Genomic DNA, 17,594 nt, shown 5'->3' on the forward strand with positions numbered 1-17,594 from the left:
GTACAGAAGTCATTTTGCAAGCCGCCACTGAAGTCGTGTGCAGATTGCCTTGCAAAGTCTCGCTGCCCCTGTGTGAACCGGCACCAAGACTTTTTGTTTTGATCTATGAGAGTAAATAACTTCACCACAAGCTGGAGAGGTCAGGGATGACTTGTTTGAAAGCTTTTACTGCCTGTTAATAATATGTGAATAGTTAAGATGTCCATTGTCTGAGCACAGATGTCATTTAGGTTTAAATTCCTTAACGTTGCTGGGAGCCATTACTCTATCCAAAACAAAACTGGATGTAGTTTCCAATGGGTCGCATACACAGATATAATGATTGGAAGTCACTCTCACCAGAATGGTGTTCCAATGAAGTAATGACACCCATTTGAACTAATCAGTGCTCAGTCCACACAAACGTCCATATAGAAAGGAATCCTAGTTCTACATACCTTCTACAACTAGCTTTAACTATGTACATCCATTTAAGTTTTATTCAGCATCTTACCTGGACTAGTCGTTCAAACATGTGTGCCAGAGGCAAATAGGAAATGTGTATATCACTGGCGTTCAGTGTTAGCAAACTCTGGAAAATATGACAAAAATTGCTAAGCATGTGAAAAACACACAACATGACTTGTGCCTACCTCCACAACTCTTTCAAACATATGTGCCAGAGGCAAAAAAGAGATGAGAACATCTTGAGTAGAAGGATATGCCAAGTCCTGAGCAGCAGGAGAAAGAATTCAAGATAATGATTTTCTCAATTAAGGAGAATCAGGTCACTAAGGGTTAAAAACAATCGATTTTCATGCAAAAAAAATTTTCATAGAAGAAAAAAAAAAAAAAAAAAAAAAAAAAAAAAAAAGAAAGAAGAAGAATGAATTAGTACAAGTCAAAAGAAAGAAATTCATCAGCACAAAGCCCAAGAAAAATCAGAATCTCCACCGCCAAGCACACTGCTTTACTAAAGTATAACCATTCATCCAAAGAATAAAGGGTTAACATGCATTGATTAGGGCCTTAGACACATAAGACATACACAATCTGAAATTCCTTGTCATAGTTCAAACTATTACTTCCCACCACATGGTTTGCCTACACCACTAGAAAATATAACACATGCACATAGGTTTTGTAAAAAATGTAATAAATGCACCTTTTTCCTGCAATCAGCTTGCAAAGCATTGCCATTACTATCAGTGGATTTGACACCTGCACACTCTTCCTCCGGCTCCCTGTCCGTACAGGTGGGCTTTCAGTTAGAGATCCGGAGGAAGGGTCAATGAACTTTACATGCGGTCATCACCAGACTTGTGTTCTATTGAGAACTTCAAGCTAGTCTGCTGCAGCGGAAGAAGTATTTGTCGTTTATTCATTCATCTCTATGAATGACGCAGCTGTGGGGGCAGAGAAAAAAAAAAACTGTACCCTACATGGGGGGGGGGGGGGGACAAGGACAGTTTGGGGTTGGTCCCATGTGTGCCCTGTAACATCCTAAATATGGGGGTAACCGGGTGCAAAAGGTGCAGTTAGCCTTTAAACCCAAGTACAGGGCAGACACAAACAGCCAAATCTGAAAGACTGCAGCACAAACAAGTTGAGGAATAATAAGAGGGATAAACAACCCCAACATGAGGATTTCATGCTCTGGAGCAGGGGTGTCAAACTCAAATTTACTGCGGGCCGCATCAGCATTACGGTTCCCCTCAAAAAGATGGTTGCATCTGTAAGGCTATTGTCTCAGAGCATAGGTGCAGGAACTCAACCATGCACCCCCCCAAAACTACATCAAAGGGTGGGTATGGCCAAATTGCACTGTGGGAGACTCTTAAAGGGGCAATAAATACTAGAACTGTGTCATGTGCAGAGCTCAGGGGTGGGCTTTGCACAGTGTGCAGAGTTTAGCTCTCTCGCCTTCACAAGGCTGTCCACATTTCACTTCCACCCCTCCCCTCCTCAGCTCTGACCTCTGCACCACTCTCTCCACCTCCCACTTCTGCACACAACTCCCTCTACAGCCCTCATCTTCCCCTCCCCCAAAGCTTCCTCGCATCTCACTTTCTCCATAAATACCTGCCCTGGCTCTAGTAAATTGTTGCAGTGTAGGTGGCTCCACCACACTCTTACTTGCAGCAAGATCATTGGTCAGCCTCTGTGCAGCCGGGCACATATGGGGATCACAGTGCAGCCTACCATGTGATGTCCAATCCCCCTTATGGCCAAACTGCAGCTCCATCTACATCTCCCTTGTCCCCTTTGAGTGTAGTGCAGGCTGGGATCTATGAGAGCTGCTGAGAAGAAGAAAGAAGAAGGAAGAAGAAAGAAGAAGAAAGAAGAAAGAAGCCAGATTCAGCCTGCAGGCCTCGTGTTTTACACGTGCTCTGGAGGAAGCCTTTTTGCTTCCTCCAGAGAAAGTTTGTTTATATTGATTACGGTTCCGAAGTGAACTTAAACTCTTCTGCCCAGAAAATTCAATACACAATGGTCTTTTGTGGCAGACATAAATAAAATCATTGGATGTATCCATTATTTTTTTTTTTAATAATCTCCTACAATCGGTCTGTTCTATGGTGACATAATGGGACGGCATTTAATGTTTCCATCAAAACCTATTAGACCCCTAAACTATTTTTTTATTTATTCATACAACATACACACCTACTGCTGGTTTGTGGAATTCTGCATAGAGAAATACAAATTGCATCACTTATTAAGCAAAGAAATTTCTGATAACAGATTTTCCACCCAGGAACTCCATCATAACCCTGATGATTAACATTGGTTTAAGTCTGTGCCCACAAAAAGGTGAAACGGTGTACCCGACTGCATTATATACACACACATACATATATTATATATAAAATTCTGCGCTTTAGGTGTAAAATGTGGCTGCTGCCACCCCTGGAAACTTCACTGAGTGAAGTAGAGTGCTGCCATGAGACTTGGTAATATATTGACCGAAGCAATCTTGAAAAAAGTACATGTGCAAATGGTTACCAAAACTGCAAATGATCATATTGTGCCAAAAAAACTTCAATAAAAATAGAAAATATAAAAAAAGGTTTTCAAAACTGCAAATAGTGCTATATGCTAAAAATCTTCATCCATCAAACAGATGGATTTTCATCAGACGTGGTCACCTCGTCTGATGACGAAACACGTAAGGTGGAACTTGGAACACGATCACGTCACTTCCAGTATTTACGGCTTTCTGTATCTTGACTCTGTTCATGCTTTTGGCACTAGCGAGTGCCTTTTTTTTTATAAATAAAAGAATCCCTTTAATGGCTTTACACTATGAGTGTCCCTCTTTCCATTCATATGCTGCTATCCCGTGACCTAATAGACCGTGGAAGGGGTCCCTGCATTGGATACCTGGAACAAACGCTGATCTGACTACATGAGTTTTACCCCTGTAGGGGTGCAGCTATCTAGTGAGAGTGTGGGGAGCAAGAGTGTTGATCACTTTCTGCACAGAAGTTGTGACCAATCTGTCGCATATAGTCACTTTGGAATTTGTGCACCAGTCACTTTGGAGAGTCACGTTTATGGACATTGATTGCACAATACACACACACACACAATTCTTTTATTAGCACTTTATAATTCTGTTTATGGATGAAGATTTTGGTACACAGCAATATTTGCATATAATTCACAGTTTTACAAGGTAGTATCTGGATTTGATATAGTGTGCGTACGTGTCTGGAAGTTCCCCACTTTGAACACTGCGGGGCACGGACGTTTATTTAGTCTATTTGTCCTCCTGTGAATCATGTTATTCTAACTAAGCAATCAGCTAGATGGAATAATGCTTAGATCTTTATATCATTGGTAGTGCGCTATCTCTATACATACATTTCCTTTATTAGCACTTTATAATTCTGTTGATGGACGAAGATTTTGGCACATAGCACTATTTGCAGTTCTGAAAAACATTTTTTTTTATTTAAAGAAGTTCTTTGGCACAATAGCATCATTTGCAGTTTTGGTAACAATTTGCACTTGCAAGATTGCTTTGGTCAATATAGTACTAAGTCTCTTGGCAGCACCCCCTACCTTTTTATATTTATATTTGTTCACCAGAAGCATAGGAGCGTCCAGTATGAATGACCCCCAAGTGTTCATTCAGCTTTCTAAATGCTCTTTGGTGGGTTGGGGTAACGCAAACTATTTGACAGTTGTAACCCAAATACCGCAACACATTTTGATCATTTTAATGTGAATACATGCCCAGTGATTATATATATATATATATATATATATATATATATATATATATATATATATATATATATATATATATATATATATATATATATATATAGACTTCAACTTATCCTTTTTCTCATCACCTGGCATGCGGGAGGTACGTGGGATTTCACTTTTTTACCGATCATACCAACAAGCCCTTAATGCAGAACTCCAGTCTGCAGCAATCCATATTTTATACTCTCCCTCCCCATACACTGTACAGTTTTCTTCTCTTATCCCTGTCTTTAGCTGAGGTTTTCTACCTTAGAAATTGAGGAAAAATGGTCATTTGACCATCATTGGTCTTCTCTATACTTCTTACCCTTTCTGTATAAGCTATAACATAATACAATAAGAATGCAGAAAGTTAGTTCTACACATTGAAAAACACTACATTCACCCATAAAGAGCAATAAAACAACTTCTAGTACTCTTAGCTTCAGTTCCTAAGCTCTAGTACAGGGATTTCCAACGTATTCAAACAAAGCCAGTTTCTGTCCTTCAGACTTTAAGTGGGCTGGATTGTGGCCATTGGGGGGCAGAAAGATTCCTGGGCCCAGCATCAGTGAGGGTAAACATGGCCTCAATGTTAACGATCAATAGGAGTGCCCCATCACTGGCATCAGTGGAAGAAATAGTGGCCCATTGTTGGTGTCAATGGGTGGAATAGTGCCTCATTTCATATGGAAGAACAGTGCCCCAAGAGCCGGATAAAGGCTAGGAAAGGACAGCAGTTTGGAGACCCCTGCTCTAGAAGGGCTATGCAGTAACTTTTCTCATCCAGATCAAACTGGATCTTTGGAAATTGTGAAGTTAAAACAGATTGCAATGACGAAAGGGGTGGAGATGGTATTTTGCAGGCACAATATCAATCTTTCAACTGGTTTTAAACAGGTCAACTGAAAGATGTTTTATGTAAAATAATCACAGAAGGATTAAGGAGAGTTAATACCAATCAAGCATTGTATATTTTGCATACAAGGAAATACCTATGAACTAAAATGAAAACAAATAAGGACTCATTCTGATCATGACAGTTTAACCATTAAACCAACAGCTTCAAGATTAACGGATAGTAAGAAGCAAAGGAATGAATAACTCAACTAACGTATTTGTAATCTCACATTCAAAGCCATGTCTCTGCAGAAGGCTGGAGAATTCAAGGCTATATGCAGCTCTAAGGTCAAGTTCCAAGGCTACATTCACAACACTTTGTTTTTAGACAAATGTAGTTTCGGTTTAAAAATCAATGTATACACATGATACAGCAGGTAAAAAAAGTACTTTAAAGGCCCCTTTCACACTTGTGCGACTTATCCTGAGAGTTGGGACTGCAAGGTCGTACTCCACGATTTCCAATGAGTACCATTCATATCTGTGCGACTTCAAAAAGTAGAACCTGTACTACTTTGGTCTGACTTTGATGCGAGTTGAGGTCCATAGAACTCAAGTTAAGACAGGCATTCCCTGAAATCATGTAAAAATTGCGGCCGCGAAATTGTGGTAAAACTGCGCGGCTTTCAAGACGCAGCAGTGTGAAAGGGGCCTAACATGTACTTCTATTGATTTCAATGGAATCACCAAACTAAACTACAGTAGACACGTATTAAACTTTATTTCCATAATGCATTCAGTAACATAACAATAGTTACCTCTGTTACTTTAAGGAAAGCAGAACTGTTGCTTACAACATTCTTATGAGTAAGCATTGCACCCTTCGGATTTCCTAATGAGAAAAGAAATGATTTTAGATTCAAGAACATCTCACAGGTTTTTTTACAGAATGTTTGGCATTTAAGTGAACTTAAAGTGGAACTCACTCTCAATAAACATTGAACATTTTGAACCCTTATGCTGTTAGTATTAACAGACTGAAAAGTAGATCATATTTACTTGTTTTAAACTTTACATTTCTTAAGTTACTTCCTGGTTTTCAGGCCTAGGCAAATGAGGTCATACATCCCAGTAGTCTTCAGGAGGGTTGAGGGATTTTCTCAGCTAAGCACACCCTCCTGCCTGAGGTAAGGGAAGAGGGAGCCCAGGAAATAAATGCTACATGAATCATCTGCCCTTACTCAAGATGGCTGCTGCCAGAAATGCTGGGGGGATGGGCACCAACTGATTTCCCAGGAAAATAAAGCATTGAGACATAGATGGATGCGGTCAAACGTGGCTAAACGCGGTAACTCACGTTTAGCTGCATTTCGTTTACAGGCATTTTTCATTTTTGCCCATTTTGAAAAAAAATTTTTTTTCAAACGCTTCTAGACGCAAACGCGGCTAAACGGCCATATTTAGACGCTGGTTTCTAGCTGTCGAGTGAAATCGTTCAGGAGAGGTTGAACAACGTCCCGTGTACATGAAGTCTAAAGGGAATCAAACGCCAAGCTTTTTTAAAATTTTACGCTACCGATTGGCCCAGCTCACCCCCTATTGTCACATGGGGAAGAGGCGAGTCCACTCACCCTCCAGTCACTAGTTGGAGCTTACACAGGACTTCTCTTCACTCTCAGCATCTGAGTAGAGCAGAGGGGAAGGGAAGAAAAAGTGGGACTGTGATGCTGGCAAAGGGGGTAAGATGAGTGAACCTGAGAATAGATTTTCTTAAAAGAAAACCAGGAAGATGCCATTGTAGATTTCTTACTCTGCAAAAGCTGCCTGGCTGTAATCCAGACCAACTGGCTAGAATACTTTAAGTCACTAGCCAAGAACACATGTGTAAATAAGGAGTTCTGACCTACATACTTGGCAATTGTGAATATTGGAACCAGCATTTTTAGATGGAGGTCAGCAATACTAGCCTTAATGGTTCTCTCAGGAAAGGCTAAAAATTAAAATACACACGAGGCTTCAATACAGCTATAAAAATAGACAGGTACTTCAAAAACCTGGTTGAGTGTACTGCAGAGCTCCCCCGAGAGCCTGGATTCCACAAAATACAACTGGTGTCTAATCACCAACTCTTCCAACCACCTCCTGAGGCTTACTATTGATGGATGAAGTCACCCATCATATGGGAGGTATGGTGGGAGAAGCCAGCAACCACTGAAAGTGATCACTATTTACATCAGATTGCCAGGCTATCAGGAGCTCATGGGACTCTGATTTTAACCCACCCTGGCAAACTTTATGACAATTATCTCCATGAATTCTTTCAGCTACTCAGAACACATTCAAGCCAAGAATAAGAAAAGCCCTACTGTAGATTTCAGGGTAATGCATGCAGTGAAATGAGGTGGTGTTAACAGAACCAATTTCAACTTTTACGAGAAACCTGTCCAGTTATACAGAGCTTTTTCTTTTCTAGTCTCACAATGTGGACATTATGCTGTAGATGATATCCAATACCTTGGCACACTTCTGTAATGCTTTGTAAAAAGGAATTAGTGTCATTAATATGGCATTCACCTAATAAATTTCAGTAACTGTATGAGGGTGGAGAAAGAATCAGCAATATATACCTCTGGTTCCACAAAGAAGCGATTTTTAGGCAGGTCTATAATAGATCAAAATCATTAAAATATATATATATATATATATATATATATATATATATATATATATATATATATATATATATATATATATATATACACACACACACACACACACACACTTTTGCCACATTTCAGGCTTCAAACATAAAGATATAAAATTTTAATTTTTTGTGAAGAATCACCAACAAGTGGGACACAATTGTGAAGTGGAACGAAGTCTATTGGATATTTTAAACTTTTTTAGCAATTAAAAAACTGAAAAGTGGTGCGTGCAAAATTATTCGGCCCCTTTACTTTCAGTGCAGCAAACTCACTCCAGAAGTTCAGCGAGGATCTCTGAATGATCCAATGTTGTCCTAAATGACTGATGGTGATAAATAGAATCCACCTGTGTGTAATCAAGTCTCTGTATAAATGCACCTGCTCTGTGATAGTCTCAGGGTTCTGTTGAAAGCACAGAGAGCATCATGAAGACCAAGGAACACACCAGGCAGGTCCGTAATACTGGTGGAGAAGTTTAAAGCCGGATTTGGATACAAAAAGATTTCCCAAGCTTTAAACATCCCAAGGAGCACTGTGCAAGCGATCATTTTGAAATGGAAGTAGTATCAGACCACTGCAAATCTACCAAGACCTGGCTGTCCCTCTAAACTTTCAGCTCAGACAAGGAGAAGACTGATCAGAGATGCAGCCAAGAGGCCCATGATCTGGATGAACTGCAGAGAACTACAGCTGAGGTGGGAGAGTCTGTCCATAGGACAACAATCAGTTGAACACTGCACAAATCTGGCCTTTATGGAAGAGTGGCAAGAAGAAAGCCATTTCTCAAAGATATCCATAAAAAGTCTCGTCTAAAGTTTGCCACAAGCCACCTGGGAGACACACCAAACATGTGGAAGAAGGTGCTCTGGTCCGATGAAACCAAAATCGAACTTTTTGGCCACAATGCAAAACGATATGTTTGGCGTAAAAGCAACACAGCTCATCACACTCAACACACCATCCCCACTGTCAAACATGGTGGTGGCAGCATCATGGTTTGGGCCTGCTTTTCTTCAGCAGGGACAGGGAAGATGGTTAAAATTGAGGGGAAGATGGATGCAGCCAAATACAGGACCATTCTGGATGAAAACCTGTTGGAGTCTGCAAAAGACCTGAAACTGGGACGGAGATTTATCTTCCAACAAGACAATGATCCCAAACATACAGCAAAATCTACAAAGGAATGGTTCACAAATAAACGTATCCAGGTGTTAGAATGGCCAAGTCAAAGTCCAGACCTGAATCCAATCGAGAATCTGTGGAAAGAGCTGAAAACTGCTGTTCACAAACGCTCTCCATCCAACCTCACTGAGCTCGAGCTGTTTTGCAAGGAAGAATGGGCAAGAATTTCAGTCTCTCAATGTGCAAAACTGAGAGAGACATACCCCAAGCGACTTGCAGCTGTAATCGCAGCAAAAGGTGGCTCTACAAAGTATTAACGCAAGGGGGCCGAATAATTTTGCACGCCCCACTTTTCATTTTTTTTATTAGTTAAAAAAGTTTCAAAAATCCAAAAGATTTCGTTCCACTTCACAATTGTGTCCCACTTGGTGATTCTTCACAAAAAATAAAAATGTTATATCTTTATGTTTGAAGCCTGAAATGTGGCAAAAGGTTGAAAAGTTCAAGGGGGCCGAATACTTTCACAAGCCACTGTGTGTATGTATATAATATATATATATATATATATATATATATATATATATATATATATATATATATATATATATATATATATATATATATATATATATATACACACACACACACAAACAGTATCTCACAAAAGTGAGTACACCCCTCACATTTTTGTAAATATGTTATTATATCTTTTCATGTGACAACACTGAAGAAATTACACATTGCTACAATGTAAAGTAGTGAGTGTACAGCTTGTATAACAGTGTAAATTTGCTGTCCCCTCAAAATAACAACACACAGCCATTAATGTTTAAACCGCTGGCGACAAAAATGAGTACACCCCTAAGTAAAAATGTCCAAATTAGGCCCAGTTAGCCATTTTCCCACCCCGGTGTCATGTGACTCGTTAGTGTTACAAGGTCTCAGGTGTGAAGAGTGAGCAGGTGTGTTAAATTTGGTGTCATCGCTCTCACTCTCTCATACTGGTCACTGGAAGTTCAATATGCCACCTCATGGCAAAGAACTGAGGATCTGAAAAGAATTGTTGCTCTACATAAAGATGGCCTAGGCTATAAGAAGACTGCCAAGATCCTGAAACTGAGCCGCAGCACAGTGGCCAAGACCATACAGCGGTTTAACAGAACAGGATCCACTCAGAACAGGCCTCGCTCGCCATGGTCGACCAAAGAAGTTGAGTGCACGTGCTCAGCATTATATCCAGAGGTTGTCTTTGGAAAATATAAGGGGTGGGGGATCAGCCTGTCAGTGCTCAGACCATACGACGCATGCTGCATCAAATTGGTCTGCATGGCTGTCATCCCAGAAGGAACCCTTTTCTAAAGATGATGCACAAGAAAGCCCGCAACGAGTTTGCTGAAGACAAGCAGACTAAGGACATGAATTACTGGAACCATGTCCTGTGGTCTGATGAGACCAAGATAAAATTATTTGGTTTAGATGGTGTCAAGCGTGTGTGGTGAGGAGTACAAAGACAAGTGTGTCTTGCCTACAGTCAAGCATGGTGGTGGGAGTGTCATGGTCTGGGGCTGCATGAGTGCTGCCAGCACTGGGGAGCTACAGTTCATTGAGGGGCCATGAATACCGACATGTACTGTGACATACTGAAGCAGAGCATGAACCCCTACCTTTGGAGACTGGGCCGCAGGGCAGTATAACACGAGAACGACCCCAAATACACCCCCCAAGATGACTACTGCCTTGCTAAAGAAGCTGAGGGTAAAGGTGATGGACTGGCCAAGCATGTCTCCAGACCTAAACCCTATTGAGCATCTGTAGGGCATTCTCAAACAGAAGGTGGAGGAGCGCAAGGTCTCTAACATCCACCAGCTCTGTGATGTCGTCATGGAGGAGTGAAAGAGGACTCCAGTGGCAACCTGTGAAGCTCTGGTGAACTCCATGCCCAAGAGGGATAAGGAAGTGCTGGAAAATAATGGTGGCCACACAAAATATTGAAACTTATGGCCCAATTTGGACATTTTTACTTAGGGGTGTATTCATTTTTGTCGTCAGCGGTTTAGACATTAATGGCTGTGTTATTTTGAGGGGACAGCAAATTTACACCGTTATATAAGTTGTACACTCACTACTTTACATTGTAGCAAAGTGTAATTTCTTCAGTGTTGTCACATGAAGATATAAGATATTTAAAAAAAAAAAGTGAAGAGTGTACTCAAATTTTGTGAGATGTTGTGTGTGTGTATGTGTATGTGTATGTGTATGTGTATGTGTATGTGTATGTGTATGTGTATGTGTATGTGTATGTGTATGTGTATGTATATATATATATATATATATATATATATATATATATATATATATATATATATATATATATATATATATATATATTTTAGTAAGTTTTAACGAGTAGGGCCCCTGATCCCTCCTGTATTGTAAGTGTACTGTCTGCCCTCATGTTGCAAAGCGCAAACTGTTGGCACTATATAAAATATATAGATCATTTTAGCTCTCCAAATGCTTCAGTGAAGGAACTAGAGATTGTGAAAATACCATACCCATTAATGAGTGTCATTTAATTGTAGAAGCTAGTCTGACGAACATCAGATGGGAGAAAGAATATACAAAGAATTTATCAAGCATCAAGAAGATTACATGGAGCTCTTAAACCAACAGCTTGAATATGAAAGTGTTGAATATAGACCCTAATAGGAAAGCTGGCTGTAGATTTAAAAAAGCCTTTAGCAGGCTTTGCGCTCCGCATTCGGCTGAAAGCCTAGTCTATTTAAAGCGGGGGTCCACCTATCCATCGGTTTTTTTTTTTTGAGTTAATTCACAAACTTTTCTCAGCATTACATACTCACATATTGTGTGTAATAAGTTCCGCCTATGTCAGATTTCGTCGGAAAGAACAACTTATATTATTCACTGCAGGCGGTTTCCATCTTCATTGTGGGCATTTGAAGCCCACAAGCATTTATTTCCTGGATGTGGTGAATGCTGTGCTCCCAGCATTCACCGCTCGTTCCCACACATGCTCATTGGCATCCTGGGAAGCCTGAGACTAGCTCCCAGGAGTCTGGGAGAGGTTAGAAACACGCCTACTCCCATGGGAGGAGAACCAGGAAGTGCAAAGAATAGAAAAATAAAAAGGTAATTACGGCGATTTAAATTTTTTTAAACGGCATGTCAGCATCTAGGCAAGGAAGAGAATACATACAGATATTGTTCAAAATTTGGGTGGAACTCCGCTTTAAGGGAAATTAGTCAGGTGATCAGCGTTTTTAGCCCCTGGCTGAGGCCTGGGGGCTCTGTGTGAAGCAGCAGCTGAAGGTTAGGCCCGAAGCCTGGGGCCTAGCCACGTGTGTAGAGGTTCAGCCCTAGGGGAGCCTGATCGTTGCAGATGTTCAGCCAGACGGGGAACAGACTGTTGCCAGAAGAGAAGGAGAAGCAGTTGCCACATGGGACGACCACTCCTGTTACCAGAGACAAGTGAGAACCAGAGGTCAGAGATAAAGGGTCGCCAGTAAGGGACAACTACTACGGTTATCAGAGGCCAGGTTGGTGAAGTTTGAAGAAGTACCAGAGCAGCCTTTTTCACTAGCCGGGGACAGTGAACAAGTTGGGAAAGCTTCAGCGTTTAAGTCAGTGACCCAGCGGGTGACACACGAAGAGGTGAAAGCCAAGCCAGGGACCAGGCAGGTAGCATGGGTGACGCTTGGAGTGTACAGCATGTTAGCTGTGGAAGAGCTCAGGGGATCCAGCGGGTGGCTGGGAACTGAAGGTCTGGTGAGAAGACTGGGAGCTCAGTGAGAAAATCTACAGTGGGATACTGTGAGATGTGAGTGAAGATCTGCAAATAGGTTACTGTGATTTACGTGTGCAGATCTACAGTGAAGCATTGAAGTGAAGTGTTGCTATAGGAGACAGCAGTTCTAAAAAATACAGTGCTGCAACCAGCTTAAAGGCCCTCAACCTGCATAGCTGTCTGCCTATTTTGTCTCGGGGCCTGCCAATTGCTATTGCATCTGCCTAAGGGTGTTCAGGCCCTTACCCTCTCTCCCCCAGTTCTTGTTAAGAGACAATAAATCTCTTGTTCTCATTCAAAAAGTGACTGGTGCCCAAGTCTACCATCTTGCATTACATCCACTATGCCTAGTAACCCACTCTACAAAAAAAAAAAATGGATGTCAGCATTAAGCCTCTAGGGGTCGGAGCCATTGCTACAATTAAAAAGAAAAAAAAAAAAAAATAGTCCTACCTTTATAGCTGTTTCTTTGGAGCAGGCCTTTGCGCAGACTGCTACTCAATTTGAAAGTGAAGGGACAAAGTGGGGACAGGCTGCGTTTTTCCCCTCACAATGCAGAACCCAAGCCCTGACTGAGCTCTTTAAAGGCCAAGTTCACCTTTTGGAGCATGTTACACCACCGTGTTAAAATTCAGTTTACAACTGATAAGGAGAAGTGTCAGCACCTTACAGACGAGGTTAATTATGGTAAACATTAAATCAGTATTGAACCCAAAAGCAAATATTATATTGCAGCTTACCAATTTAGATGTGGTGACTATGCATTTCAGTTTTTAGGCTTTCTTCCATTTAAAACCAACCTCTACCAAGATGGCTGCCTCCACAGAGGAACAGTGCAGGGCAATAAGGATCTTTACCAGCACACCTTGGTATAGTGATAATCTTGTTCTTTATTTACATACAGTTTAAGGCATCACAGGCCGATCTTACAGGACTTAACAGAATCCCTATTTCAAGTCAGAGTGATGCACCAACATAAGACAGTTTGAATCAGTATTAAACCCAAAGCAAACATAGATTACCAGGTGAAAACACAGGGGAAAAAAGCCAAAACAAAAAAGGTAAATTGAAGCAGCCATCACATTCAATAATTGGTAAACTGCAATAAATTGCAACAAGTGTAACAAGTATAAAAAAGGTGTTATCCCAATTTGGCTTCAAAAAATTAAATCCGGTTTAAAATAGAGCCTCTGTCATTACGACCAATATGGAATTAAAATCATTACCAGTTGTCCCGCTTGTAAAGCAAACCACTGCCAAGTCTTCTGGCGTTGGGGGCTGGGAAAAAAAAAAGAAAAAGAAAAAAAAAGTGTGTTTACATTCTTTCATTCTACAGGACCACTCTGGAAATAAAAATCCAGAAACAAACACCAGTCAACTTGGCAAATGCCAGTCTGGGTCTGCCTATAAGATAAAATCTTCTCATGCATTCTATATTCAGGGATTCCCATCCAGGGGCATTTGAATACCTGGGGAACTTCCATGCATATAAAAAAAGGGGTAAACTCAAGGCTGTATCCATTATGTCAATAGTAAAAGGGTATTTTTGACCCCTTTATAATACAATTACCAGATAAATCTTTTTGTAAAAACTTGATGATTAAAGCTGGCCACACATTATAAAATTTTCTTATTCAATTTCCTTTAGATGCGCCTTCAACTATGTAGTGCAGGGATATGCAATTAGCGGACCTCCAGCTGTTGCTAAACTACAAGTCCCATCATGCCTCTACCTCTGGGTGTCATGCTTGTGGCTCTCAGAGTCTTGCTATACATCGTGGGACTTGTAGTTCTGCAACAGCTGGAGGACCTCTAATTGCATATCCCTGATAGTGCAAGGGCCTACCTGATTGCATGCAAATTGAAAGTGTTTAGGTTTGAGCTCGCATTACATGTTTTAGGTAGGTAAATCTAAAGGAAAAAATTGTACAAAAGAATTGTATAATGTATGGCCAGCCTAAAGCCTTGTACACACGATCGGATTGTTGGCAGACAAACCGCCAGACTTTTGTCCGAAGTGTGTGTGCTGTGAAATTGTCTTGCATACAAACGGTACAAATTGTCGGCCAACAAACATGAACGTAGTGATTTACTAGATGTACTACGTGGCATTTTAGCTCTTGAGCGCCACCCTTTGGGCACCGTCTGCTAATGTTGTGTTTGTACTTTGGACTTGTACACACACACACACACACACACACACACACACACACACACACGATACGAAAACAATTGTCTGATGCAGCATACTAATGGTCGGATTTTAGGCAGTCTGTCACAATTCCCGGCCGAAAATTCAATCGTGTGTACGAGGCTTAAGAGTGACCATACATGGTACAATCGCCTTTAAAGTGATTGTATACCTTTACAATCCACTTTTTATTACAGGTAACCCTATAATAAGGCTTACCTGTAGCTACCACAGATATCTCCCAAACCTACACGGTTTAGGAGATATCCCCTGTATCACCATGTGCCGACGTCATTGGCACGGTCGTGCCGTTGCTTCAGCTAGTGTGCCGTTACCGGCAGCTCCTGCACACATGCCAATCACAGCGCCAGAGCGGTGTATGAGGACCGCTGCGGGGGCTTCGATCTAAGGTGAGCATTTCATAATGAGCTAGTATGCTATGCATACTAGCTCATTATGCCTTTGTCTTGCAGGTTTCTTTTTCTTCTTTTTTGGGTTTACAACCACTTTAAACTTACCAAAATTGCACAATATGGAGGGCAACCCAAAAATCCATTCCATGTACAGACCCTTACATTACATAAGTGGCAGATCTAAAAGGAGCTTGTTTAATCAAAATTTATAGTGTATGGTCAGCTCAGGTCAATTTACAATGAAACAGGGTTTCTTTCTGCACACTTGTGTTTAACTTCATTTCAAATAGAATTCTGAATGATCCTTTCCAGAAAGCATTTTCAGCGTACATGAAATCTTCTGTAGGAAATAATGCTGACAGTGCTCACCTTTGGTTTCTCATGATGATCCCTTCCCTCCTCCTGAATTGGGAGACAGCATAATGAAAAGGTTAAATACACACCATACTATACAACATAAAGCAGAGCTTATGGAATGATAGCATAATGCAGACAGTTCCTACCAGGTAGGACGACGATCTGTCTCCTCTCCTAGTCAGTCCTATCACCATACAGTTAGAACACACCCAGGGAACACAGTTAACCCCCTCGACTGCCAGTGACATTTACACAGTAATCAGTGCATATTTATAGCACTGATTGCTGTATAAAATGTCAATGGTTCCAAAAAGGTGTCAAAAAAGTGTCCAATCCGTGTCGCAATACTGGGGGGAGGAAAAAAAAAAAAAAAAAAAAAAAAAAATCGCAGATCACTGCCATTACTAGTAAAAAAAAAAAAATAAAAATGTCAAAATCTTTTCCAGAGTTTGTAGACACTAACTTTTGGGCAAACCAATCAATATACGCTTAATGCATTCAACATATACATCTGCCCACTCCTCAAAATCATCAAAAAAAAAAAAAAAAAAAAAAAAGACCTCTGCTTCCCACTCATACGCTAACGATACCCAAATCTACTTTCGAATCACCGGACAAAAAGACCACCATCAACAACTAGAGAAATGCCTCACTTTGATAGATGACTGGATGACCATTAGTTCCCTCAAACTCAACGGGTCAAAAACAGAACTTCTCCTCCTACATGCTAACCAAAATCCCAAAACCATGGCTCCATGGACACCTCCCACCATCTTCGGACAGACCATCTCCGAGCACCAAAGCCAAGAGTCTCGGAGTTATCTTTGACTCAGAAATGACAATGGATGCACAAATAGGATCAGTAGTTAGCGGATCTCACCATCTCCTCCGCCTGCTACACAGACTCATTCCCTTTATCCCAGAAGAGGACAAAGCAGCAGTAGTTGGAACAATCATCAATTCCCGTCTTGACTACGCAAACTCACAATATATAGGCTTACCCCAATATCAACTTGCGCGCCTACAGGCCATTCAAAACGCGGCGGCAAGACTGCTAACAGGAAAAAACCCTGGGAGTCTATCTCCCCATCCCTGAGGAGCCTACATTGGCTAACGGTAAAGAATCGGATCACATTCAAGACCCTCTGCCTCACCCACAAATGCATACAAGGTAACACCCCTCAATACCTCCGAGAGAGAATAAAACACTACACACCCAATCGCAATCATCCAACCAAAACCTCCTCCTCGTTCCCAAATACCGCTACAAAGCAAGGGGAGAACGCAGATTCGCAGTCCAGGGACCTCGGCTATGGAATACTCTTCCGACTCACATCCGCATGGAAGAAAACCATCTGACCTTCAGGTAAAAACTCAAAACCTTCCTCTTCTAAGAAGCTGTTCAACACAAAACGCATTTAGCGCCTTGAGGCGATTCAGTTCGCATTTGTAGCGCTTTACAAATCATTCATTCATTATTGCAATGTTTTTGGTTTTTTTTTTACCAAAAATATGTAGAATATATATTGGCCTAAAACTAGGAAGAAATTTGTTTAAAAACATTTTTGGGGATATTGTAGCAAAAACTAAAATAATTTTTCCCCAAAATTGTCGCCCTTTTGTTTATAGCGCAAAAAATAAAAACCGCAGAGGTAATCAAAATACCCCCAAAAGAAAGCTCTATTTGTGGGGGGGGGGGAACCACAATTTTTGTCTTGGTACAGCGTTGCGTGGTCGTGCAACTGTCAGTTAAAAACGACACAGTATCAAACTGTAAAAAGTGCTCTGATCAGGAAGGGGGTAAAATCTTCCGGGGCTGAAGTGGTTAAGAGATATTTGTGCACTTAAAGTGACCAGGTCATTAAATATTCCCCTTCAAAACAGCCATACTTGTAAAGAATACGGTCAAAAGTTATCTTTCCCGC

General features: G+C 40.9%; 1 protein-coding gene across 5 annotated transcripts in view; it reads right to left on the reverse strand.

The window, feature by feature from the left end:
• Window positions 1-17,594, reverse strand: part of ACSL1 (acyl-CoA synthetase long chain family member 1) — a 141,480-nt gene that overhangs the window by 26,186 nt on the left and 97,700 nt on the right. For 4 of the 5 annotated variants that reach the window (XM_073607312.1, XM_073607275.1, XM_073607285.1 and 1 more), the window contains 4 exons: window positions 15,682-15,714; window positions 13,935-13,986; window positions 5,895-5,968; window positions 494-571 (listed from right to left, as the gene is read on the reverse strand). In XM_073607312.1, the coding sequence (XP_073463413.1) occupies window positions 494-571; window positions 5,895-5,968; window positions 13,935-13,986; window positions 15,682-15,714 (237 nt within the window). Of the gene's footprint in view, window positions 1-493; window positions 572-632; window positions 711-5,894; window positions 5,969-13,934; window positions 13,987-15,681; window positions 15,715-17,594 lie in introns of all 5 variants that reach the window. The other variant, XM_073607301.1, reaches the window with a different exon arrangement.

This window comes from Aquarana catesbeiana, linkage group LG01, assembly GCF_042186555.1.
Source record: "Aquarana catesbeiana isolate 2022-GZ linkage group LG01, ASM4218655v1, whole genome shotgun sequence".
In the NCBI taxonomy this organism is placed as follows: Eukaryota; Metazoa; Chordata; class Amphibia; order Anura; family Ranidae; genus Aquarana; species Aquarana catesbeiana.